The sequence below is a fragment of the Plectropomus leopardus genome, chromosome 9, assembly GCF_026936395.1.
Source record: "Plectropomus leopardus strain MGB_pleo_1.0 chromosome 9, ASM2693639v1, whole genome shotgun sequence".
Classification (NCBI taxonomy): Eukaryota; Metazoa; Chordata; class Actinopteri; order Perciformes; family Serranidae; genus Plectropomus; species Plectropomus leopardus.
The window spans coordinates 19,791,115-19,817,055 of NC_142184.1; the positions used below are offsets into that span (position 1 = coordinate 19,791,115).

The following is a 25,941-nucleotide window of genomic DNA, read 5'->3' on the forward strand; positions in this document are numbered from 1 at the left end:
TCAAACAAAATAAGAGGGGTAATCATACCCTTGTTTTATATTTGTTTAATATATATCATAGTCGTATGTTTTAGAAACGCTACCAAAGACAAAATAATAAGAAATAAATGATAAAAATAATAAATAAGACATAATTTATAGTTAATATGATGGCAAATTAGTAAATTATAATGTTAGACAGAGATTGGGAAATTATGGAAATAAAGATAGGTCTATGAATGTACAAATCGAGATATTAATCTTAGTATAAAGTTCACTGATGTGGCATTATTGTATATCACCAAGTGAATCTATCATCGAAAGACACTGCAATATTTACGGTCAAAATTTTGGTAAACCCATGCGTCTGAACTGTATTCGAACGAAACCGGAAAATCCCTGGCAGTATCATCTCACTTCTCTGGTCATCTTCGATCGGCCTCTGACCAAATCGCGCGCGAGTGCGTCACCGATTCACATGCCTCCATCTCATTTTCTGCTAGTGTCAGTGTGATTGCATACAAGGTGGAGATGTGCAAAAATAACAATTTATTTATCTTGTTTTTAATAGGCCAATGTATAATATATCATATTGCAATATGATATAAAAAAACAAGTGAATGTATATTTTCAAGTAGAAATTTTATTGCTTTACTACACAAGTCAATGACATCATATTATATTTGCAAAATAGTAACATTTACTCATTTATATAGTAATTCATGTTATAATAAATTGTACAAAAAACTGCTCTACAGAAAAAGGGTATGGCTACCTCATATTACTGCTAATAATTACACAAATCTTGTAACGATGAAACAATCACAGTTTCACACATATATAGTTCGTACAAAATGCATGGCAAAAAAATCTGTATCAAGTGTAAGCAACTTCACCTTTTTCCGAGGTGCATGGAGAATATAAAGAAGTCTAAAGAGGTTGAAATGCCAACAACACTTGCAGTATGTGGACCAACATGTAGTGTAAAGAACAGCTTTGCTCTCTATACTGCAAGTATTGATGGTATTTCAAACTCTTTGGGTCTGTATCAACTCAAATTTGGTTTTATACCCTTACAGTGCCTGTCAGAGGTGGGTAGACTTGAGTCAAATGACTTGACTCGAGTCAGACTCGCTTGAATAACAGTGATAAAAGACTTGATAGCTTTGACTTGATATTCATGACTTTGGACTTGACGTAGACTTGAGGCAGATGACTTAAAAGTACTTGACTTTTTTAATGAAATATTTGCATTTTTCTTGATATTGAAAAGATAAGTTTGGTTTTTGAAACACAATGGGGTGATTTTCAAGTGCAATGCACTCCAACCAGGCAACCTTCTAGGATGTAGCAAACCAACAGAGGCCAACACATGTCTGCTATCACGGAGGAGTGTACAATAGTCCAAAAATGATCAAATTTGCATTAAAGGACTGTGTTGTTGTCAGTAAAAAAAAAAAAAAATAGGAGAAACAGCAATATTTAACTTCTGCAGCTCAAAAATCAGTGACATGACCACCACAACTGTATCCATCATTCAAAACCCCAAAACAAAGGAAAAAGAATGTGTCTTAAAGGTGATGTAGAAAGTGAACATAAAAGAATTTCACATGACCACAGTAACTTGGGACTTGCTTGAAACTTGAAGGCTAAGACTTGAGATTTGCTTGAGACTTACACATGAGTGACTTACTCCCACCTCTGCAGCGTAAATCTGTGAAAGTGTGCTTTCTTTTATCAACTTCATTTCTCAAAGTGAATTAAATACTGGAAAGCGAAAATAAAAAGCTGGAAAACTTTACAAAACAGCCACATTTATGACAGGAAGTAAAGTAACTGTTGCGATGTCTCCGTCCCAGTCCACATTATTAGGTACGTACAGCATCTGGCTTGAGAAACAGTCTGCTGTGCCAGTAGTCAGGGTTGTCAAATGATGTGTTGCTGCCGGGCTCCCCCATGCCTGCACACACCTTGATGTATCCCCCGATTCCTGCACACCTGCCACCACCCACCTCCTCAGAAACAGCCCTCCCCTTCACTGGGAGGTTCTGGTAGTCTGCCTGCTCCCACCCGCTGGGCACCACTTCAAATCTGGTCATCTCCTCATACTCCTCCACCATATCTCCCCCAGCTGTCAGCACATCTGGCCTGGGCATGACCATACCGCACCCCTGAAGTGCGTGTTGTTTATTTTTGTTGTGGTATTTCTCCTCTTCCTCTTCCCCCTCAAGCTCTTTTTTCAACACCTCCACTGTTTGGTCTGCTTCATCTGCTTCAGATGTTTGACTCCCACGTCTCTCCCATGCTGGATCCTCTCCCTCCGTTGAGTCGGATCGCCTGATATCCATGTATTCATACCTGCCTATCGCTTGAGCGGCCTCTCCTGGGTCGACCACAGCTCTAATCCCACCGTCACAGTCCTCAGTGAGCTCATGTGTCTCTGTTAAGTCTTTCTGCTCTGTAACACCTCTTTCACAATACTCATCGACTTTCTGGCTTTGTACAGCTGGGACTGGTGTCAGAGTTTCCACATGCGCCGCATCCAGAGCCGTGAAGGATGGAGAGGGTAAAGGTGGTGTTTTACGGCAAACCCCCACCGAAGAGACATCTGTTAAGACACCGCCGGTCAAGCAAGGAGAAGCACCAGACTCTTTGCTCATGATTTCGTACTCCTGAGAGGGATTTATCACCACGAGAGACAGATTAGTCTTGAGTCTTGAGTGTCTTTGCCCAGAGTGCGAGGCTCTGCAAACTGTGAGACACAACAGAATGACAAGGAGGAAAATCAGGGGGAAGAAGCCTTAATTATGTGTTGTTTATCCTGTAATTTATCAATTATTTTATTACAAAGGAGGATTAAGGCCATATTGAAAAACAATACAAACAGAATTTAAGAATAAATCATACTATTACAAGGATAAAGTTATAATTTTGAGGAAAATAAGTCATAATATTACGGGAATGTAGTTGTAAATTTATAAATTAATTAATGAGTTTAATCTTGCAAATTTCCATGTTTAATCTTCTCATATTACAACTTTTTTCTCTTAAATTTACAAGTTTAATCCTACAGCATAACGATAATTTTCTTGAAATCATGACTTCACGCTCATAGCATTTTTTTTCTCGAAAATACGCTTTAATTCTTGTAATATAATAACTATATTTTCCAAAGCTAAGATTTTACTTTTAATATGGCCCTTATCCTCCATTATATTTTCTAAGCAGGGTACCCAGTATGGAAAAGTATAGAAAGTATGGAATTTTATTTTAGTCATTTCCAGGGTTGGATCAGTAAGGAAAAATTAAAAGAAAGTATGGGAAAATATTTGTGTGTCAAGGCTATCGCCCCTTTTCTGTTTTCCAAAACAAAACAAAAAAGTTGAATATCTAAAAATAAATAGATCATTTAAGCAGAATTAAGTTTTCCATGGTTTCTGGACTAGGCAGCCAGTGCAGTCATACTGTTAGATGTCAAATGTTTTCTGAATAATTTACAGAGAAGTCTGGAAATCTGAGTTTTTAAATTTTGAAATGGAGAATGTGTAGGAGCCCTGAGTCAAGCAAATAATCTGATTACTCAGCATGCTCCCGTCTCGTTGCTGGTAGTTTACCTCTCTCTGGAGTAACAGGTGACCCAGCCAGGACGTAGCCATAATGGTCCACCTCCTCCTCCTCTTCTGACGTCCACACTTTATATGAGGATGGACTTGACGCTGATGAGAGTTTCCTGTGCCGGTTGATGGATATTCGGGGAGTACCCCTCTCAGAGCCGAACCTGGCCCGGTGAAGACTCCCCGTCCATAAACCTTCCTCTCGCAGCTCTGCCTCTCTGCCGCTCCCCCTGAACTCTGACCTCTCCGGCAGCGTCCGCACCGAGCTCAGTCGAGTCCTCTGAAGCCAGAGCTGAGACAGAAAGGCAAAGATGTGAACTGATACAGCAGCTTGTACAAAATTAATTCTTTTATTTAAAAAATAACACAGTGGGACCAGAACCACACATTTTACCCTTTGAAACCTGGAGCAACATCACTTTTGTAGTGCTGCTTTCAGACGCAGATCACAAGTATTTAAACCTTTGAACCCTGAGAGACTTGGTGCAATGTTTTCCAAAATATGGGGGAGAAGCAATGAGCAACTTGGTAAGAAATGTTCCACAGATTGCAAGAAATTAATAGATTTAGAAAATTATTTTTTTGAAAAGCAAGGGACAAGTGTCTAGGGGATAAAACTAGGTGAAAACTATATTTATAATCATTATAGTTACATATTTAAAATTAGGTTACAGAATTATTACAATTTTTTAAGCACTTTCCCCAAGTCATTTTCTCATTTTCTTCTTCTTCTTCTTCTTCTTCTTCTTCTTCTTCTGCTTCCTCTTTTTCTTGTATTTCTTACAAATTTCTTGCTGTTTTTTGGGTAATTTCTTCATATGTTGCTTATTGCCTTCTTTTAATGGTTTCTGAAAGAAATCAAGCCAATTTTCTCAGGTTTCAAAGGGTTAATAGGTCTCACTTTCTGAAGTAACGACCTGCTGGCAGCGCTGGCGGGGTCATAACATTTATTTTATCACAGCTGTTGGCAAAGTGTGCAATAATACTGATTATAGAGAAGCTGTTCAGAGTTACAGCTTAATACATCCACTGTATCACCTGTGCTACTGCAGAGTGGGAATGTGTTTGTTTGCATGTACTAGTGTCAATGTGTGAATGTGTATATCACCTGGCGGATGCTGTCCACAGGGCTGGGGGTCATTGGCAGGTATCCAATGGGTCCAACCTGAGAGGTACCACTCTACAAATCAAGGGGGAAAAAGTGTTATGTGCTGGTTTCTTTGGCTCTGATCCAGTCACAACAGTCCTAAAAGACTGTTAAAGTATCAGATTTAAGTTGCATTTTATTACCCTGTAAGAATTAATCCGTGAACGAGAAAAACTCCAGGATGGAGAGTGTTGGAGAGGAGGAGTAGTCAAACCATCCTCCAGCCCCTCATCGTCTTGAGCTCCAAAATCTGCCTCCAGAAGACCACGTTCTGATTCTCTTCGATGGATCTCTACCGAAGCAGCTTCTCCTCCTTCCAACTACAGAAATACATGGAAGTAAAGGGTTTATGGTCTAAGTGGACAGTGGTAGCAAGATGAAAAACAAGCAAGACATGTACACATTGGGAGCTTAGGGGCATGTTCCCCCAGAGAGAGCAGGGCGAAGAAACACCATGAGTTACAGCTGAAAGTAAAACACGAGACTCATACTGAGCTGACATTAACAAGTGCCTCTAACTTTGGTAAATCACGTAATTAAACAGTGTCATATATATATATCAGCCACTGCTCTTAAGTTAAGCAGAGAGGAGAGACGGACAGCTGAGTGGCAGCTGACATAAAAGAATCGGATGCTCAATAAACTAAATATTCCCGACTCCAGTCTCTCAAAAAATGCCTTGATCGGCCCCCAATCTGTAGTTTGAGATTAGATCAGGACATCCCTAGTTTCAAGCCTGCTATGCTGGAGTAGAGTTCACAGAAAGAAAGTGTTTAGCTGACAGATCTGCTGCAGTCCATTCCTCATAATGTGGGCTGCTCTTTTTACAAATTACAATGCCAAGTAAATGTGGTCTTCTACACTCTGTATTGAATAATAGGCCAACAGAAGTACATTTACTTAATTATACTGGATTTCTTAAGGGAATAGCATAAATTCAGGGCCTATGAGAAAACATTCAGGGCTGGAGCTCTAGAAGCCAGCCCCCCAGCTCCACCTCTGGCTGAAATGACCATGATCGCCTCACCTTGATGACAAGGTATCTGGGTGGGTCTCTTGCCATACGAGTAAAGTCACTGGCCAGCTCTTTGAAGGTTGGCCTTATATTTTCATCGATCATCCAGCCTAAAGAGAAAAAGTTAAATAAATCAGATCATTTCTTTGTATGTTTTTGCATACTGGTTGAAACATTTTATCATACTCACATTTTACCATGACCATGTAGACGTCTATGGTGCAGATGTGGGGCTGTGACAGTCGCTCGCCCTTCTCCAGCAGACTCGGCACCTCCTGAGGCTGAACGGATGCATACGGCTCCACCCCGAATGACATCATCTCCCACACTGTCACCCCTGTCCGGGAATAGAGACGCCACATTTAAATGCTCCCTGCCAAAAGTTTATTTTATTGGTACAGAGTGTATAACACCACACGCACTCCCACAAACACACAGGCTCTTACCATAACTCCACACGTCACTTTGATGAGTGTATCTTCGAAACAAGATGCTCTCGAGAGCCATCCATTTTATGGGTGTCTGGATTAAGAGACAAATTGCCGACAAGTCATGCAGATTGGTTTGTTTCCATTGTAGAGGAGACAGTGAAACCTCTTAACAGTGACTTAGCAATTCATAGTGTATCTCAAACTGAATGAGTCAGAACAACCTTGGTGTCAGTGTAGACATATTTCTTGTCGTCAGGATAAAGGAGGTCTGCGACACCGTAGTCAGAGATCTGGACCTGGTAGTCGTTCTTCAGCAGGATGTTGCGGGCAGCCAGGTTCCTGTGGACCATGCAGTGCTCCTCCAAATAGTACATACCCTGAGACATAAAGTGCAGCCCTATATAAAACTGAACATCTTCTTCATAACATTTGCTTGCTCAAAAAAGTCCAGAGGCACTCACTTTAGCAATCTGCACACACCAGTTAAGCAGACGCTGGGGGTCCAGGCTGTTCTTGTGGTGTCTGATGTGCTCCAGTAAGGAGCCCTGTGAACTAAGCTGGGTCACCAGTTGCAGACTGGGACCTGGACAGATGCCCAGCAGCCTAACGATATAGGGATGATCCAGGCTGCCCATGGACAGCATATGCTACACAGAGAGAGTTAGAAAAAACAAAACAGTTTACTTTTTTGACTTTTTTCTGACACTCTTATTGATGGTTTGTGTGTATTTTGTATGAAATATTTTACACGTCACATTAACCATTTGAAACCCGAGCAAAGTGGCTTGATTTCTTTCAAAAACATGGAAAGATGGCAATATGCAGCTTAACAAGAGATGAACCAAAGATTAGCAAGAAATTAGGGAAAAAATGCAAGAATATTACCTGAAATAAAAAAAGAGACAAAACAGTAATAGGACAAAAACAGGAAATGAACTGGAAAAGTGTTTAAATAAAAAATGTAAATATTAAAAACAAATCTATGCTTTTATATAACCACATTTTAAATATCTCATCCCATATATATATATATATAGCTAATTGACAGGTTATTTTGTCATCTCTTTCTTATTCATTGCAATTTGAAAAGGGGGTTAATTGCTATTTCTGTTATGTCATAACTTCCTTCAAGCTCTGATTCTCACATCAGTGATCTCAGTGAACGTCTGTCGGCCTGAGCTGTCCTGGATGGTTTTAATGGCCACAGGGATCTTCACTGTTTCTCCCTCTGGAGTCCAAAAACCCTTAAACACAAATAAATGAACAGTCATGTCAGTTCACATGAGTTTGTTAAAATTATGTAAGTCTCATACTAAAACTATAATGGCAGTTAAGAAGTTTAATAAATACCTTGTGCACTGAACCAAAAACTCCTGAGCCAAGGGCTTTGATTTTTTTCAGCTCTGAGGGTCTCAGGATGCGAGCATGAACCTTGGTACCTTTTTCTCCGGGACCCAGCGGCTCAAAGCTCTGCCAAAGAGCAAGAACAATATCCAGATGATCCACTCTCTCTCTCTCTCTCTCTCTCTCTCTCTCTGAAAACAAATGCATGCTGTACTTAAAGCAAAGGCAGCTCATGAGGTTGTACAGTCCCTAAAGTCTCACCTCTCCACTCTCCAGGTACCTCCTCATGGCCCTCTTGCGGCGGATGGCCAGGCCTCGGTGGTACAGCAAACCCAGGAAAAACAACACCAGGCAGAGAATCAAACTGGCCGGGACTCCTAAAGCTATGCCTGTGATCTGACCGCTGCAGAGTGAAGCAGAGAGAGATGTCAGTGTAGGGATACAGGGATGTTCTTTTGCAGACACTGCAGTGGCAACTGCAACAAGCACATCTGACTGATCAAAAATGAGGTTTCTTCAAAGTTGCTTTAAGTGCAACTGTTTGTTCCAGCTGCTGAGACATTAATTAGTTTACAAGCATGGAAGATATTCTTATGGGTATTGTGCACAGACAGCAGCAAACCAATTACCCAGAGCTTAAGAGAAAGTGTGCAACATCTTTGACATCCATAAATATTCACAATCACAAAAGAAAAAAAGGTGCAAGAGGTGGGTGTCATAAATATTAACCCTTTGAAACCTGAGCAAATTGTTTTGATTTCTTTACAAAATATAAAAAATAACCTAAACATAACACATATATTGTTTTTTTTTTCTGTAACATGATTTTAAATATATAATTTCCAGAATTATAAATACATTTTTGATAACATCTAGTAATTTGCCTTTTTTTTGTCACCTTTTACTACTTATTTTATTTATTTTGGAATTTTCAAGACATTTCTTGTCAAGTTTCATGTTTTCTTCCATGTTTTTGAAAGCAATCAAACAAATCTCCTCAGGTTTCAGAGGTTTAAATGCTTCTGAAAGGTATCTGAACGCTTTGGAAGAATCCAGATGTTATGGGGTTAGACAAAACAAATAGCATTTTAGACTAACATTAGTTTTGTGTATGATTTCTATAGGATGCGACATCTTCTCAATAATGATTTCAAAGGTCACATGCATATATAAGCACACTAGCTAGCAGCACCCAAATAAGGCATGTAAATTGAAAAATGTGCAAAGGATAGATATATTGAAAAGGTTTTGCAAAGTTTTACTTTATTGAATAAAGAACTATTGGGAAAAATAGAAAGATGCATAAATAGCAATAGTGTGAAAAAAAAAAATGGCTGCATCTCAGAAACTACAAGGAGCAGAATCTATTATTTGGTATCTACTTATACCAAGTTATATATATTAGAGACATGCAAAAATATGCAGTCTAAAAAAATGTATATAAAACATTTAATATACACAGTATTATCTAAAATATTTAAACCTGCTCTGTTAGATACTTGCACAAAGTATAAAGGTATCAGATTTGAAGACTTTAGAACAATCAGAACAGATGTTGTGGTATTTTTCCTTATCATACAAAATATAGTCTTAAGGCACAAATAGGTATGATCTGAATTATGACTTACTTTTCCTACTCGGTTATACTTCCAGTTTCTGAAGTTGGTTAGTTCTAAAGTTATGAAATGAAAGTTAATGTCTCAAAACAAAATAAAAGATTTAAGTGTGGAGTTCATGAAGTGGAGAGAGAGAGAGATGCAGCACTTTTGAAAAATTGTTTTCACAATTGGCAATTTAAATCGGCCTAATAGCAAAACTATCCTCTCTGTGTCACAGTTTTGGACAGATCATGCAAATTGACAGTATTGTAGTGAGTTATATTCACCAGCAGGGGGAAATGCTCACCTACTTACCTACTTACTGCCAGCCTGGCTGCCTCTAAACAGTCATTCAATCCTGGGCCTGAGCACCTGTAACAGATAAACACGTCATTGATTTGATTATTGTTACACATCTATGGATGGACACATGAAAACACACACATGTACTCTGGGTTCAGTCTCACCCCTGTGTGCAGTTGTGGTGACATGGTTCACAGTGACCCTCCCTGTTGGGGTATTTGAAGATCAGTCCCCTCTGTCCATCGTTCACTCCAGTGGGACAAGAGGACATGCAGTAAGGACCATCTCGAAGATTGGCACATGCCACACACTTGTCTGCACCCTGTCATAGAAAGAGAGGAAGGCAGGAAAATGTGATGAGTGAGATGATGTATATTTACTCTATGGGGAAGCATCGTAACCTGCAGTGAACCAAGAAATAACGCAAGAAGCTCTTTTGTGTAGAATGAATCCAACACAGAGTAAATGATTAAAAACCATTACTGCATAGGATTTTTAACATAATGGACAAGGAGCAGCAGAGAATCAATACAAAGTATCTTAATGGAAGCAAGCAGGGACTTTGTCAGCATTTTAAGATTTGTTGCAGATTTTACGTCGAGCAGAAGGTGTCACCAGGGCATCAAAGGTTTGTCTGAGAAACACAAACCAAGTTTCTGTCAATAATTTAGATACACATGTTTCCTCTAATGCAGGGCAAACAGTAACTCGTGTAGACAGAATTTATGTAGCCCCCTTTTCACTCAATAAAAAAACCCTTAAAGTCCAGCTGTCATCTGAATTTTGCCTTTAATGAAGAGGTTGTAATCAGCATTCACTGCTGGGTCAAATGACTTTGTTGTAGTCATGGATATTAATCGGCTCCAGCTCTGATTGGCTTTGATTGGGAGTGATGGAAAGACGACACCCAGTTGGATGCACTAGTTTTGCCCCTTTAGCCACATGATGCTGTGACGCACTACTAAAAATTCTGTCCATATCCGTTCAAGCAGCACTCGAACATAGTTTCAAATTAGTCAGCAGTGAATCTGAAAGAGAGACTGACTAAGTAAGAGATATGAAAAAAAACAACTAAAGAAACATTTTAGCTCTTTTGGCCTCCATTCTGCTTTCTACTGTTTATTAACCTGTTTTCCGTGACTAGAAAAAAAAGTAATTGGGAAAGGAGCCTATTTTTTTTTAGGAGCCTAGTTTATTTTTAACAAGTTTTCCTGTATTTAAATAACCCACATGTACACAGTGGTGGAAGAAGCATGCAGCTACTTTACTTAAGTAAAAGAACTAATACCACACTGTTAAAATACTCTCTCTCTCTCTCTCTCTCTCTCTCTCTCTCTCTCTCTATATATATATATATATATATATATATATATATATATATATATATATATATATATGTATGTATATATCATTATTCGAACTTACATCTGATGCAGAAAAATATAATAATAATAATAATAATAACAGGAATAAGAAAACTGACAGGTGACATGCTCCCTCATCCAAAATGGAAATTATGGCCTTATATTGTGGTAAAGGTAAGACTGAAAAAAAATCACATGAAAAAAAAAAAACAACAACATTAGGATTAAATACCACACACATTTTATGAGTAAAATGAGTTTGAGTTTGAGTCATGTCCCCAAAAAATTTGAAGAGCGAATGAGTATTTTTACAAAAGCACCAAGGGAGACACAATGTACTATCATAGAAAGTGATTACCTGTCCAGTACAGCTGACTTTCCCACTTTGAGGCTTACACTCTGGATGACAGGCGACACACTCGCCATCAGGGCCCGCAAATTCCCTGGGAGCTCTGGGAACACAATGTTCCAAAATATAGAGTCAGATAAAATAAATAAATACAGCACACATCAGTTAGAATATGAACACATTCATGCATCTACTGACCCAGTGTGAAAGTTACAGCTGCCCACACATGTGCCGTCTCGGCTGAAGTTCCTACAGGAGAGACACTGGTCGGGCCCCGGGCCCCAACAACCTGAGTCTGAACACAGCGGATCACACACATGGCCCTCCGCAACTGTACACACAACAATGTGAGAAACGCATCAGGAAACTACTCAAGAAGCAGATGCATATGGAATGAATTTTAGGACCAAAGTATCTTTAATATATATATACTGAGATTGATAAAACTAGAACTGAACCAACTTAAATCGTTAGTTGTCTACTATTAAATCAAACACCAACTAATCATAATTTAATAATCATTGTTATGGGAAAAAAAGCCAAATTTTCTGATTCCAGCTTTGTAAAAGTTAATGCTTTCCTGTGTCTTTACTCATTTATGACAGTAGACTGCATATCTTTGTGTTATTAACAAAGACATCTGAGAATGCAATCTTAGGTTTTTGGAAACACTAAAACCATTCATGATTTATTGACAAAGCAACTAATTGATTAATGAATAAACGTTAGCCCTCGATAAAAAAAAAAAAAATGGAACAACCAAAGATAACAATGTTTAATTTGGATTATAGACCGTTTATTTTTTTGGTCTCTCCTCACCGCACTCTGCCAGCGGCCTGTTGTTGTTAAGGTTGTTGACTCGAACTCTGTGGCCTCTGAACAGCTGCGGCCAGTTTACAGTGTGGTGGTAACAGAGATTGGCATTCTGACTGATGTACACGCTGCCATCACTGATCTCCCGGAGAGAGCGCAGACCCAGTGAGGTAAGAGTGTGGATGTGCATCACCATCAGAGAAAAACGCCTTCAGTTTGAGGACGGACAAAACAGAAAAGAGAAATTAAAAAAAAAAAGTATAAATTAAACAGAGAAATATTTGAAAAAGAGCAAATATCAAAGAAATACTCAGAACTGTTAAGTCTGCTTTGTATATGCAGATTGTGCTTTAGCTCTAAATCAAACTGCATGCCGATTGGAGGTCTGCATTATAGGGCTCACACACACACACACACACACACACACACACACACACACACACACACACACACACACACACAGTGTATACCTGTTCACAGCTGTGCAGCAGAGAGAGAAGAGAGGTTAGAAAGTGTCAGCACAATGCTCAGGGGGCTCATCATGATGTGTTAACACAGAGAGCAGCTTATAGCAGAGAGGAGCGTGTGGAGTATGTGAGGGAGGAGTGATGACACATTGTTATGCAACACACTCTACATGTAATACAGACAGACGTGAGTTTAGGCATGACAAAAAAATCAGAGCCAGCCAGAGGCATAAAGCAGGTTAACCCTTAAAATCATTTGAAGCCTGGAGCAACATCACCTTTCTTTCACAAGTATTTAGGCCTTTGAACCCCAAGCAAACTGGTGTCATTTCTTTCAAAAACATGGGAAAAAAGCAACTTGGTAATAAATGTTTCACAAATTGCAAGAATTTAGTAAATGTATTTTTAAAAAGCAAGGGAAAATGTCTGGGAAAAAGTTAGAGAAAATTATATATTTTAAATAATGTTAGAAAATGATACTAATTGTCAGTGTTATTTCTAGGCCTTTTTCTTGTTTTGTTTTTTTTCCTTCTCTTTTGTTTTTAACTAATTTTCAGGTAATTTTCTCATACTTTATACTGATTTCTTGTCAATTTTTGGGCATTTTCTTCTGTTATTGCTCACTGTCTTCTCAATTTCTGAAAGAAATCAAGCCAATTTGCTTAGGTTTCAAAGGGTTAAATGTATGCAACACTAAATCTTAGTGGCTTTGACACCTTTTAAATATCTGCTCTTGCCATAAAAAAGTCATTTTGATGACAGATTGTTTGTTTTATCGGGTTAATTTTACTGATTTAATTTTCAGGTACATCAATTTCCATGGGGCTGAATTCGACTGACACATTAACAAACATGCACATTGTTGTGTGTAAACAAGTCTTACTTGTAGAGCGATCTCCCTTGAATGGTTGTGAGACTCGAGAAAACAGACAGGTCGTTGAGTTCTTTGGGCCATGACTGGATGTTTAAGATATCTGACAAACAAAGTCATAACATTAAGGCATAAGAACCGTGAAGGTAGTTCTGAGTGCTACAGGACACGAAAAACATATTGCATTTGGCAGTTTTCCAGATTATTAGATGGATATCTGCAACAAGTGTAGAGAACACATTCTGCTGTCTTGTGTCCAAGACTTATGTTTCTTTACTGTCAACTGTATTACTATGACTAAATGTAACTAAATATTATAATATTGAGCAGTCTTTAAAAAATTTCTTTCATGATAAAATTAATACAAATTGTTTTGAAAAAATACTTCAAAGTATATAATAGTATTTGTACATGTTAAAGCTACAGTTGGTAACTTTTAATGAAAATAACCTTCATGTCCCTCCTGCTCTTCCTACTGCCTCCAATGGCATTCACAAGAACTGACCACGGCTCACTGAAAACAACCAATTACAGCAGAGGAATCTCTAGAGCAGCTGTCAGTCATGTCAATCACTGATCGTGTGTGGTCAAACTGTTAACCTGGGCAACACTAATCAAACACAAAACAAGATTCTGTTACTACATTGCCTGTTTCTTACCTCAAATGTTTTTAGAAACATATTTTAGTGTACTGTTTAGCTGTAAAATGGGAACGATTGTGACCCCACCGCTGTTGTTGGATACAGTCACACAAATTACCAACGACCATTTTCCTTTTCACAATTACCTGTCTCATATACTGCTGTGTGGATAGGTACGTTAACAACTACTACTGCATTCACTCTACTATAGTACGCAAAACATGAAACACATAGCATCAACTAGAAGATTTCAGAAGAAATTTGACGGGTGACTACTCCTACACCAAGTACTAAGTAACTATATACAGGAATAGGATTAATAGCAGTGGCCACATCTCTTAGGTAAATTTGCAGCAGGAAAGCAGGAAGTGAACTTCAGTTACTCAGCTGGAAACCAGCTGTCCTGACCACTAGTCCATAGAAGACAGTGTGTTTGACTCCTTCATGAAGAAGAACATCTGCAGGACACTTTAGTAAGTCCATCTGGACTGATTCACTTCAGAGATTCAAACAAACAAAAATAATCTCAAAAAGTGACAATCTGAGGAGAACATCAAATATTTTGAGCACATTTTCTGCAGGAGTTTGATGAAAAAGAAGGAAAATTCCCAAAGCTGGAAGTGAAACCAGAACAGCAGGGTACAAATCAGGAGTCCTGTACACCAGAGCATCTGAGACCCCCATCATCACAGGCAACTGGACTTTCTTGAGTTTCTTGAGAACATTTCACCTCTCATGTGAGAGGCTTCATCAGTTCTGCAGAACTGAACTAACAAACACACAAAAAGAATCTCATAAAGTGATGATCCAAGGTGAACGGCCAATACTTCAAGGACATTTCTGCTGAAGTTTGATAAAAACAACTCCCAAAGTTGGAAGTGAACCCACATTAGCTGAATACATACCAGGAGCCCTAACCACCAGACCATCTGGGACAATACCACACTGAGACCTGTTTTCACTTCATGAGACAAACAGCTCGACAACAAACTGATTCAACACTCAGAAGTTACACTACATCAAAACTCAGAACTCAGAACCACCAAAAGAATCTGCAGAATCACCTAAAAAAAGCTCTAGAACTACCTAAAGGATCTGTAGAGCAGGATTAAAGAACATCACAATAGTTTTCAGTGTGCAGGAAACTTTGTTTCTCGACAAGTTGATTAAGGTGAACTTTTTTTTTCCTCGTCTTTCTCTTTCTTCTTGGGAGAGTTCATTGGCGCCAAAAACGGTCAGGGGATAAGGACGCGAACTGCCAATGTAGAAAAGCAACTACAATGTGGCTTCAAACCCTGCCTGAGATATATCACACAGAAGTGCTTGGGATGAGTGAAATTTCAAACCTTGCATTTATATCACAACAGTTTTACCTTGTGAATATCTGAATTTCCAAAGTGGGCCACCGAGGACGGAACAGAGGACAGGTAAGTACATGTGAGCCCTGTGGGTCAAGCTAGGTAAGTTAGCTAGCTGGATGGGAAAGTGTTCAAGATATACTTTAATCTGTGCCTTAAAGGACCTGAAGTTTTCAGTTCAGATGCAGATTTGAGGTGAATTGATGGATTGTTGTGTATAAGACGGTTCTGATTGGATCAGATCTATATTTTTGTCCTCATGGACCCTCATTAACTGAGTAAATTGTGCTGCTCGTCTTACCAAGTACAAGAAAAACCAGATCCCAGGGTCCTGTAGTCCTAAATTGTCTGGTAGTCAGAACTGCTGGTTTGTTCTCAGCTGGTCTCGGTTCGCTTCCAGCAGGGTATATTTTTTTCAAACTCCAGCAGAAAAAGTCCTCGAAGTATTTGATGTACAGCTCAGATTTTCACTTTTTGATTGAGTGATGCCATCAGTGTTGTTACCCACTCTAGCTCTGAACATTCCATCCCACAAACTCAGAAAACGTCTGAAAACAGCATGAAACTTAAACTGCAATTTTAAAAAAAATGGTAAAAGATATCAAAGAGCTGAATAATGTCTGAATAGTTTAAGGTCTTGCGACCTGTTTAAAGTTTAAATGAAGTCTCTAGCTGAAAGTATGCGAAAGCATAGTTGAATGCTTTATGTAGCTGAAAGTTAGATGCCAAAAAACATATAGAAGATGAGATACTGTGAATGCTGAATGGGCATTCAGAGTAAATATACACAACAGTTAATATAGGCAGCTTCAACAAATTTTACTGTATATGCACATACCTGTTATTTCTCTGACGGTGCGAAATACTTCCAGCTTTTTGGCATCCAGTGGTGGGATGTTTTTGAAGTCATCCCTATGAGGAATAAAACACACAATATGAACAAGCTGACCATGCATCACTGCAATCTGAGTCCCCTCAGGCAGGGCAGAAAAATTACCCAAGAATCCCAGTGACCAGGAAGTGTAGGCTGCCCTGGATCTTGGTGCAGTTGATGAAGCTGTCGATGTTGCTGGAGTCCACAGTCTGTCTGTGTTCAGCACCAGTGCCTTCACACACTACAGGGACGACCATCATTAGCTTTGCTGACTAACAAAGAAACTCAATGTAGGAAGTGGAAAATATTTATTTGTGTTAACCTTTTGGGCAGAGTCCACTGCAGAGCTCACATTGCCTGTGGCCTTCTCGCTCCACCTCCATCTTGTCTGGAGGACAAGCGCTCACACAGGAGCTACCGTCCACCACAAAGTGGGCTACAAGAACCAGAAAAAAAAACACAGTGATGATGAGGTTTTCAATATCAGGAGGGTTAGTTAAAGGAAAAAAAGACCTCCTTTTATGTGGAATTCTGCTCAGAATTGATGGCAAATGTAGACAATTGAGGTATTAAATTCCCCAGTGTGGGCTACATTGATTGAGAAAGCTGAGTTCAGAGATGCAAAATCTGTTGCTCCTCCTACATCCAGCGCCGTGATTTGATGTGTCAGTGGCATAGTTGGATGCAAAAATGAACTTCATGCTATTTCAGCTTAGATTTCCACCTTCCATCTCAAACGTGTTCTGGACAGCACTTAAAAACAGAACTTTCTTGCTCTCTTTGCTTGTATTGCAAACTAAATACGTGTCCAACATTGAAAGTGGCATCCAAAAATAGAAGTGCATGGACGAGGATACATTTTACAGGGTATTGGCTGACTCAGACATTCAGATGTATTTATTTGAGCCAGGGTATAACATTACAGATAAGAAATGCAGCGAACAGAAGCGGAGGCTGCAAGAGGATATGGAGGGCGGGAACATAGAGAACCTGAGTCTCTGAAAGCAGACCCAGACTGATGGTGGGGCATTTTCTCAAATTGTCCTCCTACGCCAACAGAAACTGAGTCACTCCGCTTCAATTACTTTTAAGTGGGCAGTTTTTCTTGGATGCCATTGCTGACAATCTCATCTGGCCTGGTAACATCTTGGGAATCCCCAGGAAGAGCTGAAAAATGTTGCTGAGGAGAGAGACAACTGGAATACCTTACTTAACCGGAAGTCCTCACGACCCAATAAGTGGCTGAAAACGGTTGGTTGGTTGGTTGGTTGGTTGGTTGGATGTATGGATGGACGGACGGACGGATGGATTCGACATGTTAGGATGTGTGGAAGTTTTACTCCTCAGTTGGACAAAGGTGTGCTAGAGATCTTTTACAGGATCCCAAAGATAAAGTGGAAAAAACAACCACGGCCAGCAAGGCAGAGAGCTATAATGACCAGTGAGTGAGTATTTTTGTCACCTAATAACCTACCATGTTTTCGTCAACAAAGTAAAAGCTATAGGCCAGGTTGGCGATGTAATGTATACTGATATATCTAGGCACTGCTAGCGCCGCAAGCAGGAGAGCTCAGCTTTATTGGCCAATATAGCACACACTTAAGAATTTACTGCTCCAATCATTTGCTCTCAACACTGATTAGACATCCACATAAAAGGTGGTTTTATGTTCCACATTGCACCAAAAGTAATAAGACAACATGTTGAGTATGCAGACACACACACAAACACAGGTGACTCACTGGGACACTGGGAGACGCAGATGGATCCGTACTGATATTTGGCGTTAGGGTTGGTTTCCATCTGAAACGTCTGCTTGTTATAAATCAAAGTTTGGGGACACTGGGGCACGCAGGCTCCAGAGTCGTTGAAATGACGACATGCCTGTACAAGTATGCACATACACACAAATATTTACGTTTTATGAAATAAGATATCCATTCGAAAAAACACTGACATTCCATGTGTCAAATTTGTGACTACTGTTGAGGTCCATAGTGTAAAGGAATCATCTTAAAGAAAACGTATAACCATGAATTTGCATGTTTTCACTGGAATCATAGAAATGACTTCTGGTTGATATGACTTCTAGCTGCATTCCAAAATAACACTGTTTAAGCTCTAGGTTACATTTTAGTCGTGGTAGCAGCATGGCTCTATAGGGATGGAAAATGTCTGGCCAGTCCAGACTGAAATATCTCAACAACTTTAGTACAGGAACATACCCAGGAAATTGAACTTTTTTGGCTTCATGCGCCGCTGAGCGATGTTCATGGGAATGAACGGGGCCCTGCCTCTAAAGCTGAATCCAGATCCCTATACATCCATGGTAGAATCTCACAGCTGCTAGCATGGCTGTGGACTCAGTCTCTCAGTCTTGTTAACTCTCCAGGCACCAAGCAGTGATACTCAATTTATGGACTGCAGGTCAAATCTGGCTCCCAATAGAGTGTCATTTTCTTATTCACAGTAAAAATAAATTGATTCATACTGGGAATGGCTTTTGTACACGTAAGGTACCAGAGAGCATACAAGAGCATTAAAATAGAGTTTGTTCACCAAAAAAGTACCTCTGGAGGACCCCTGACAGAGGTCCAAGCCCTTGATGTCCTAAAATCCTAGGAGTGTCCAAAAATCCTAGAAACATGTAGGCTTATGAGGCTGCTGTCATTTTTTAAGTGTGGACCCCAAGCAAAATAAGTTGAGTAATCCTGCCTTATAGCCAGCTGCCATAAACTATTGTTTTCACAAACTATATTATTTGAAAATCAAACCCAGAAAAATAAAAAAAAGACTCTAATGTATCAAAAAGAACAATGTTAATCCTGTTTGGCCTCAAATATCTGATGAACCAACAAAAGAGTTTTGCGTGCACATGTGTATTACTGTACATTAGCATAACATCAAAACATAAAATGAGTTGGTTGACAGTCAGCAAATTTCAAGTGTCTGCAAGGGGATTTCCATACCACACTGTTACTGTAAGAAAAACCAGCAGCTGCCTGAACGATGGGCATTAAATCAAAAGCATGCACTGTTTGTAATTGCATAAAATCCAGTTGTAAGGTCCTTAGAAACTTCTTTCTGACTTTCACATATGCATATAAAATTAGAATCAAATGTCATTGGAAGTATATAATTGATTTTTTTATAGTGTCCTTTGTTATTAAGGAATGAAATCCTTCAGTAAAAGTGTCTGCAAATACTGCCTCAAAGATGAAGCACTTACAAAACAGTCCACGTCCAGAGGGCCTTTACATCCCGCTGCACACTCTATGTGACAGCAGTCCCTGGGGCTCGTCCCAAAACAGCGGCCATTACACTGTGGAGCGCACACTGTCTTAGTCACTGAGGAGAGACACACAGGAGAGACGGGTTGAACAGAGGTCACCAATGTGCATGTGTGTGCCTTTGTGTCTTGCTCTGTCTCTGTGTGTCTCTGTCTGTGAAAAGAGAGGAGAAAGATGGAGGGAAGAGAGAAAATCAGAACAATTGTGCACTCACAGATCTGACACTGGTCCTCATTTGGCCCCCAGCAGTAATCCCCACATGATTTGTGGCATGGGCCTGAGAGACAGAGAAAGACAGGCAGTAGTTACAAGAAAGAGACAATCTAGAGATAATTTGGGAATATCTGAAATAGGATTATGCTAGCACTAACCTCTCTCTCCGTTGTACTGGATGTCAATAGGAGCACTGTTGTCCCTGATGATATCTTGCCAGAAGATCCAGGGGCCATAACTCAGGTACTTGTTGTTGATAATCTGCACTCCTCCCTCCAGGATCTCTGCAAAGAAATGTGCAAGAAATTATGCAGACAAAGCAAACAGGATATCCTTTGGCATATGTCAGTCCAGCCTACAAATTACAGTGTCTGTAGGCCTATATACTGGGTAAAAAATAAAATACTTCCAAGGCGTATACCAGCAGGTTCAAGGGAAGATGTACAGGCCTGCCTGCTCAAACAAACAGCTGGGCCCCTAAAATAGGCCCCAAATCTGCTTTGAGGTGGGGTAAAATTTATTTCAAACATATAAAAAAAGGAAAGGAAAGAATGATCATGTAAACATACACAAAGCATACAGACATGTCTGAAAAGGAGTGGGAAGAAGCTTCCTAAGCTACAAACTTCTTAAATCCCACTTTCCCCAGGAGCAGCCCACAGTGGTGCCCCAAAGAAGTGGCCGGGGGGCAGGCCATGACTGAGGCCACATTCCATTTTTAGTGCTACTTAGTCACCTTTGTTCTCACTGTTTGGGATGCTTAAATTTCAGAAAAGCACATTTTACACCTTGCATAGAGGACATTATTTGTCCATGCTTTTGTTTTAGTGGTTAACCCTCTCTACCTGTCAGATTCGCGAGCCCCAGCTGCCGCAGGCCATTGGAGCCATCCTTAGGGTAGTTGAACAAAACAGAGAGAGCAAAGCGTCTCTCATAGAGACTGTTTCCTCTGATGACCCGCAGCTGCCCAAGAGGAATCTCCTGAAAGTGGTTCATGGCAATGAGGACGTAGCCGGTCACCTCGCGGATTGTCTGGAGGAAAAAAAAACAAACAAGAATAGCACATTTCTACACCTTATAAATACTAATCAGTTAAAAGACAGAGCAGAGTGAAAGGGATGTTTTGGTTTTTTTTTTACCTTGAGGAAGGAGAAGTCCCAGTTACTCTCAATCTGAGTGATCTCCAGGTTTCCCATGATGATCTCACAACCGTCATACCGGTCCTTTATCAGGTTGTACTGTGTCTCCTGAGAACCTGTGGAGCTCAGTCCGTTCTGCGTACCAGGACACACCACTGCCATACACAGGGAACGAAGACACATTATCAAAGGTGGGATCTAGTCATTGTTTGTGCAAGGCTTTACACTCAAGTCCCAAGTCAAGTCCCATGTCCTAAACTTTGAGTTTCAAGTCCTAAACAAGTCATCACATGCTCTTCACCAAATGTATTTTTTTTCTAACAACAAAGTATTAATACATTACATAAACACAAATCATAAATGCTTTTAAAACTTATATTCACACTGAACAAAAATGTTAACTTAACACTTTTGTGTTTGCTCCAATTTTTCACAGGTGTAAGTTAAACATCTAAGTTTTTTATGCACTCATTAGATACTGACAAATTAATGGAAACAACATTGGAGATGGTTAACGGTGGTGAAATGAACACTCAGCTCACGGGCAACAGCTCCGGTGAGCGTTTCTGCAGTCAATATGTCAGTGGCACACTCCCTCAAAACTTGTGTCATCTGTAGCATTGTGTTGTGTGATCAAACTGCACTTTTAGAGTAGTCTTTAACTGTAACCAGCCTAAAGCACACCTGTGCGTTATTGATGCTGTTTAATCAGTATCTTGATATGCCACACCTGTCAGGTGGATGGATGATCTTGGAAAGGGAGAAGTGTTCACAGACACAGATTTAAACAACTTTGTGACCAAAATTTGAGAGAAATATATCTATTCAATGCATAAAAAAGTCTTCGATTTTTAAATTAAACCTTTTAAAAAAGGGATGTTAATTGATTTGGTAAATGAATTGCTTCATGGCACACTTTTAAAATAACATACTTTTTAATCTTGGTGTTTTAGGGAAGGTTTCAAGTACTGTATGTTCAGATTAAAAGGCTCAAGTCCAAATTAAGTCACGAGTCCATGGTGTTTAAGTCCAAGTCGAGTTGCAAATCTTTTCTTGATATTGTCAAGTCTACAGTTATCAAATCTGTGACTCGAGTCTGACAGTCAAGTCTTATGACTGGAGTCTCTTTATATTGCTCTCTGCTTGACGAAAACAATGGAAACTCTAAGGCTGATTTAGGGACAAAGAAGATAAATGTGGGTCAGTATATCAGTTTTACTTGCTGGACCACATTTTTAAGGACCATGCCAGTGTTTTTGCATGAATAGTCTGTTTACTACAGATCACGTGTACTTTACATCACAACTAACTAATCAAGCAAAGCAAACTATACTGCCACTAATGTTGCACTATATTATCTCTGCTCATTTCTATATTTTTTTTAAGTAAATCAGCAGACTCTTTAAATGTTATTGTGCAATCCACCACATTGAACATTAAGTCTGTATTATGTTTTGTCAGTTATCATGGCAACAAAATGCACTTCATGCAATACAAATATATTGTGATTTTGATCAAGATTATTGCAGCCTGTGATGCAATACACAATTCCAGTGAGTTTTATATCTGTTGTCTGCTGATTTATTTTAATACAATCAAGAAATGACTGGAAACTAATAGTATAAAAAAAATTGCAGTTAATAATTTGTAAAGGAGCTGAAACATGCAAAAACACAAGTATGGTTCTTTAAAAATGGTGCACCTTTGAGTGTTAGGGCTATATAGTTTTCAAAATATTTATGGGTTTGTGACTTTTGTCGATCCTGTGTGTGCTGCTGTGTTGTCTGGAGAGTTTGATGTGAAGAAGAGTGAAACAGGCAGGCTGTAACCGTGGTACACGCAGCAGTGCAGGCCTGGGGCTGATGGAGTGGAGGCCAAGGGTCGAGGGAGAGGGGCTCTTCTCAGACAAAGTTCCTCATTGTGATGAAGCTATAAATGTGGACAGTGTGTCCCAGTGACTGAAGAGTGATGCAGTGACAGACAGTGCTTCTGTGTGTGTTCATGGTGCATACGTATGTATGTGTGTGTGTGTCTGAGGGGTCTGCGTTGCTGAGATCATACCAACAGACAATAGGGCCATGTGTGAGTAGGACTTTTTTGGCAGAGGGAAGGGAAATATCGTGAACGGAAAGAGACATGCACACCATCTCGTAGTGAGCAACAAAAACTGTGGCGCTGGCCCTTAATGTGAAAAGACCAGGCACCTGCAGTCATAAAACGAGTCGCATTTCCTGTCTTCTTTGGGAACATGCAGAGGTATAAACCACCTCTATAAACAATGTTTTGGGCTTGTTGCATGTATTTTTGTGGAGAATTTCATGTTGACTGATGACTTTACTGTAACATTTCTCCATGCACTTAATTATGCGTGCTTCTCTCTTGATTAAATACAGAATAGAAGTAGAGCTCACAGTTCATGTGGGAGAGCTGCATGATAATTCTGTCTATTACAGCATTTAAAACTCACATGCATGCACAAACACACCTGCATAATCCAAACAACAAAACAGCCTTAAGAAAATGAGTGACTGTTAAAACAAAAACAATCCTCTGCAGATTGCTCATAAACAGAACTGCTCTCTGTAGCTCCTAACAACTGGGGTCATTGCCATGCAGGCAATTTCGTCTCCACTATGACATTAAAGTTGTTTCAATTCATCACTAACAGTATATAAAGTGCTGATATATTGCTGCATTAAAGGCCTTGATTCAAGCTCTGTAATGACCGTAAAAAAGCTCTTAAGGAAGACAGCACAGTAAGTACCGTGTGATTTGAGACATGGGGAAAAGTAAATGTTAAAATGTGGCCCTCTTCACCTCTCACATGAATAGATGACATCTGTGTTATTCTATTCTATTCTATTACACAAAGAAACTTTGACCTTTCAAATTCAATTCAATTCAATTCAAAAAACTGAATTGAATTGAATTTGAAAGGTCAAAGTAGGTAAATGCTGAAGAGTAACTGCAACAGGTGAGTTCAAACAGTAAAATTAATTAAAATTATTAATTAGATAAATAATATCGACAAAGGAAAAAGAGAAGATGAGGCTTAATAGTTTTATAAAATGTATCCCTCTTATCATATTTGACAAGTCTACATGACATCCATGCTTGTTATTCTATTCTATTCTATTCTATTCTATTCTATTCTATTCTATTCTATTCTATTCTATTCTATTCTATTCTATTCTTTTCCATGAAATATAGTCGCATACCAGGTTAGAAGCCGTGACCTTTCAGGGCAGGCAGATGTTTAAGAGTAACTGCTGACAGATGAATTCAAGCAGAAAAATTAAAAATTAATTATTAATATAAAATATAAGAAGAGGAACAATATATGTATTTTCTGTTTTACAGTAGGCACAACATATAAATAAAATAAATGAATAAATAAAAGTTTAAATAATGTAAACCAAAACAGGCTAGACAAAGTTTCTGATATGTAATTTTAAGTTCCCCTACCTTCATGGGTTTGGGATGATGCTGTTTGTAGCCTCCATGTCACACACAATAATATGACTTGCCACTGGATCATGTTGATATCAAATCTTTTCAGTGAAATATGATCATATCCCACAGGTTTCTCTAGTCCTCATAGGAGCCTATATTGTGTAGAAATATTTTTTATAGATTTATAAAAAAACAAATTTTTAAAAAGTCAGTTCCACGCTCGGAAACTTGAAAAAGAGAGAGAGTGAGTGAGAATTAAATCCAATATCATGTAGTCAAAGTGAAGGACACTTTGCACAAAACATAAGACAGAATAAGACAGGATAAACCGCGCCAACTGAAAAACTGAAAACAACGAACAAGTGGCAGTTTATTTTGGAGCTGAGTTTCCCCTCCCAGAAAGGGACATGTGATTGGCCAGAGGTCTGATTTATTCACCAATGAGAGACTGGTCCGTCATTTTTTTTTTGTTGAGCTGCAGCCGTAAATGTTGCACTGAGCATCAAAATTGGTAAAATCTTGTAAGCTTTAGTCTGAATATTTTTAATAATAGTTTGTTTGTATGTTTCATGTCGTGATGAATAAAATACCTCACAACAAACACATTAGGCCTACATATAAAAGATGAATTATACTAATATGCAGCTTTTAACAAATCACTTTTTGCATGTGCACCAGTGTGAATACCATGTACCCTGTATGTGCCTTTATGTGCAGTTATTTTGGTTTCATGTTGTCAGCTGCAGCATGTGGAAGCAGTGCTGTGCAACCCAGCGCTGTGAGTGGCTGCACTGTTTCCCCCCGTAAAGAGCAGTATTGTCCCTGCAGCCCTGTCAACTGGTTAATCACCTCTTTGATGCGTATGGAGCGGACTATCACAATGGGCCACATTGTCAGATGGTCAAGTGACTTCTGAACCCAAAACAAGAACAAGCTTAATTTGAGAAAATGGCCTCAGAGCAGGCGAGATTCCTGAAGAGGGAGCTGCGATTGAAAAGGGGACGACTCACTAAATGGATGGATGTCAGTATCTGATTCTGACACATGTACTGTTAATCTTATTGTGAGAAAGAGATAGCAGAACAGTTGCAGTCTGTTTGGAAGTATGTGGGAATTTGAATAATAGTTTGACTATTCAATCATTAAATTCTGTTTTCACCTGATATGTTCATTAAGCCACAAAATAAAAGAAATCAGCATGTTAGAAATAGAGCCTTTTTTCCCCACTGCAACATGGTTTAAGTATACATAAACCCCTTGAAACTTGGTCTGACATCCGTTTTCTTGTGCTGTGTTGAGATGCTTTTCACAAGCTATTTAACCCTTGAATCGTGGTTGATTTCAAGCGATGACACAAGAAAAAAGGCACTGAGCTACTTGGCACAAAATGTCCCACAAATTGCAAGAAGTTAGTAAAAGGTAACAAGAAAATTTCCCCTCATTTTTTTTTTTAAAAAAAGGGGGAAATTTTCTTTATTTTCAGGTAACTTTACTTTTTTTTTTTTTTTTTTTTTAAATGACAAATCTCCAGCCATGTCTTGTTAAGTTGCCCATTGCTTTCTATGTATGATTTCGAAAGAAGACAAACCAATTTGCTCTAGTTTTAAAGGGTTAATTATTCGTGCATCAGTCTGTCCTATGAAGCTGAACGCCACCAGCAGTTTTGCGTCCAGCAGGA

General features: G+C 39.2%; 1 protein-coding gene across 3 annotated transcripts; it reads right to left on the reverse strand.

Moving 5' to 3' along the window:
- Positions 1 to 606: 606 nt before the first annotated feature.
- Positions 607 to 24,590, reverse strand: erbb3b (erb-b2 receptor tyrosine kinase 3b). Of its 3 annotated transcripts, none has more exons than XM_042492049.2 (28): positions 24,276 to 24,590; positions 20,811 to 20,965; positions 20,517 to 20,703; positions 19,830 to 19,955; positions 19,673 to 19,735; positions 19,398 to 19,516; positions 17,911 to 18,052; positions 16,491 to 16,604; positions 16,292 to 16,409; positions 16,133 to 16,206; positions 13,308 to 13,398; positions 11,964 to 12,166; positions 11,343 to 11,475; positions 11,154 to 11,247; positions 9,596 to 9,753; positions 9,444 to 9,500; positions 7,792 to 7,933; positions 7,537 to 7,656; positions 7,332 to 7,430; positions 6,648 to 6,833; positions 6,408 to 6,563; positions 6,202 to 6,277; positions 5,946 to 6,092; positions 5,768 to 5,865; positions 4,884 to 5,060; positions 4,702 to 4,773; positions 3,594 to 3,885; positions 607 to 2,731 (listed from the first exon to the last, which is right to left on the reverse strand). In XM_042492049.2, the coding sequence occupies exons 1-28, from the start codon at positions 24,346 to 24,348 to the stop codon at positions 1,848 to 1,850; spliced, it is 4,356 nt and encodes a 1,451-aa protein (XP_042347983.2). In that variant the 5' UTR covers positions 24,349 to 24,590; the 3' UTR covers positions 607 to 1,847. The 3 variants fall into 3 exon arrangements, with proteins under 3 accessions (XP_042347983.2, XP_087938290.1, XP_087938289.1); XM_088082164.1 differs by having other exon boundaries at positions 6,405 to 6,563; XM_088082163.1 differs by lacking the exon at positions 24,276 to 24,590 and adding an exon at positions 21,353 to 21,460.
- Between the last annotated feature and the right edge of the window lie 1,351 nt (positions 24,591 to 25,941).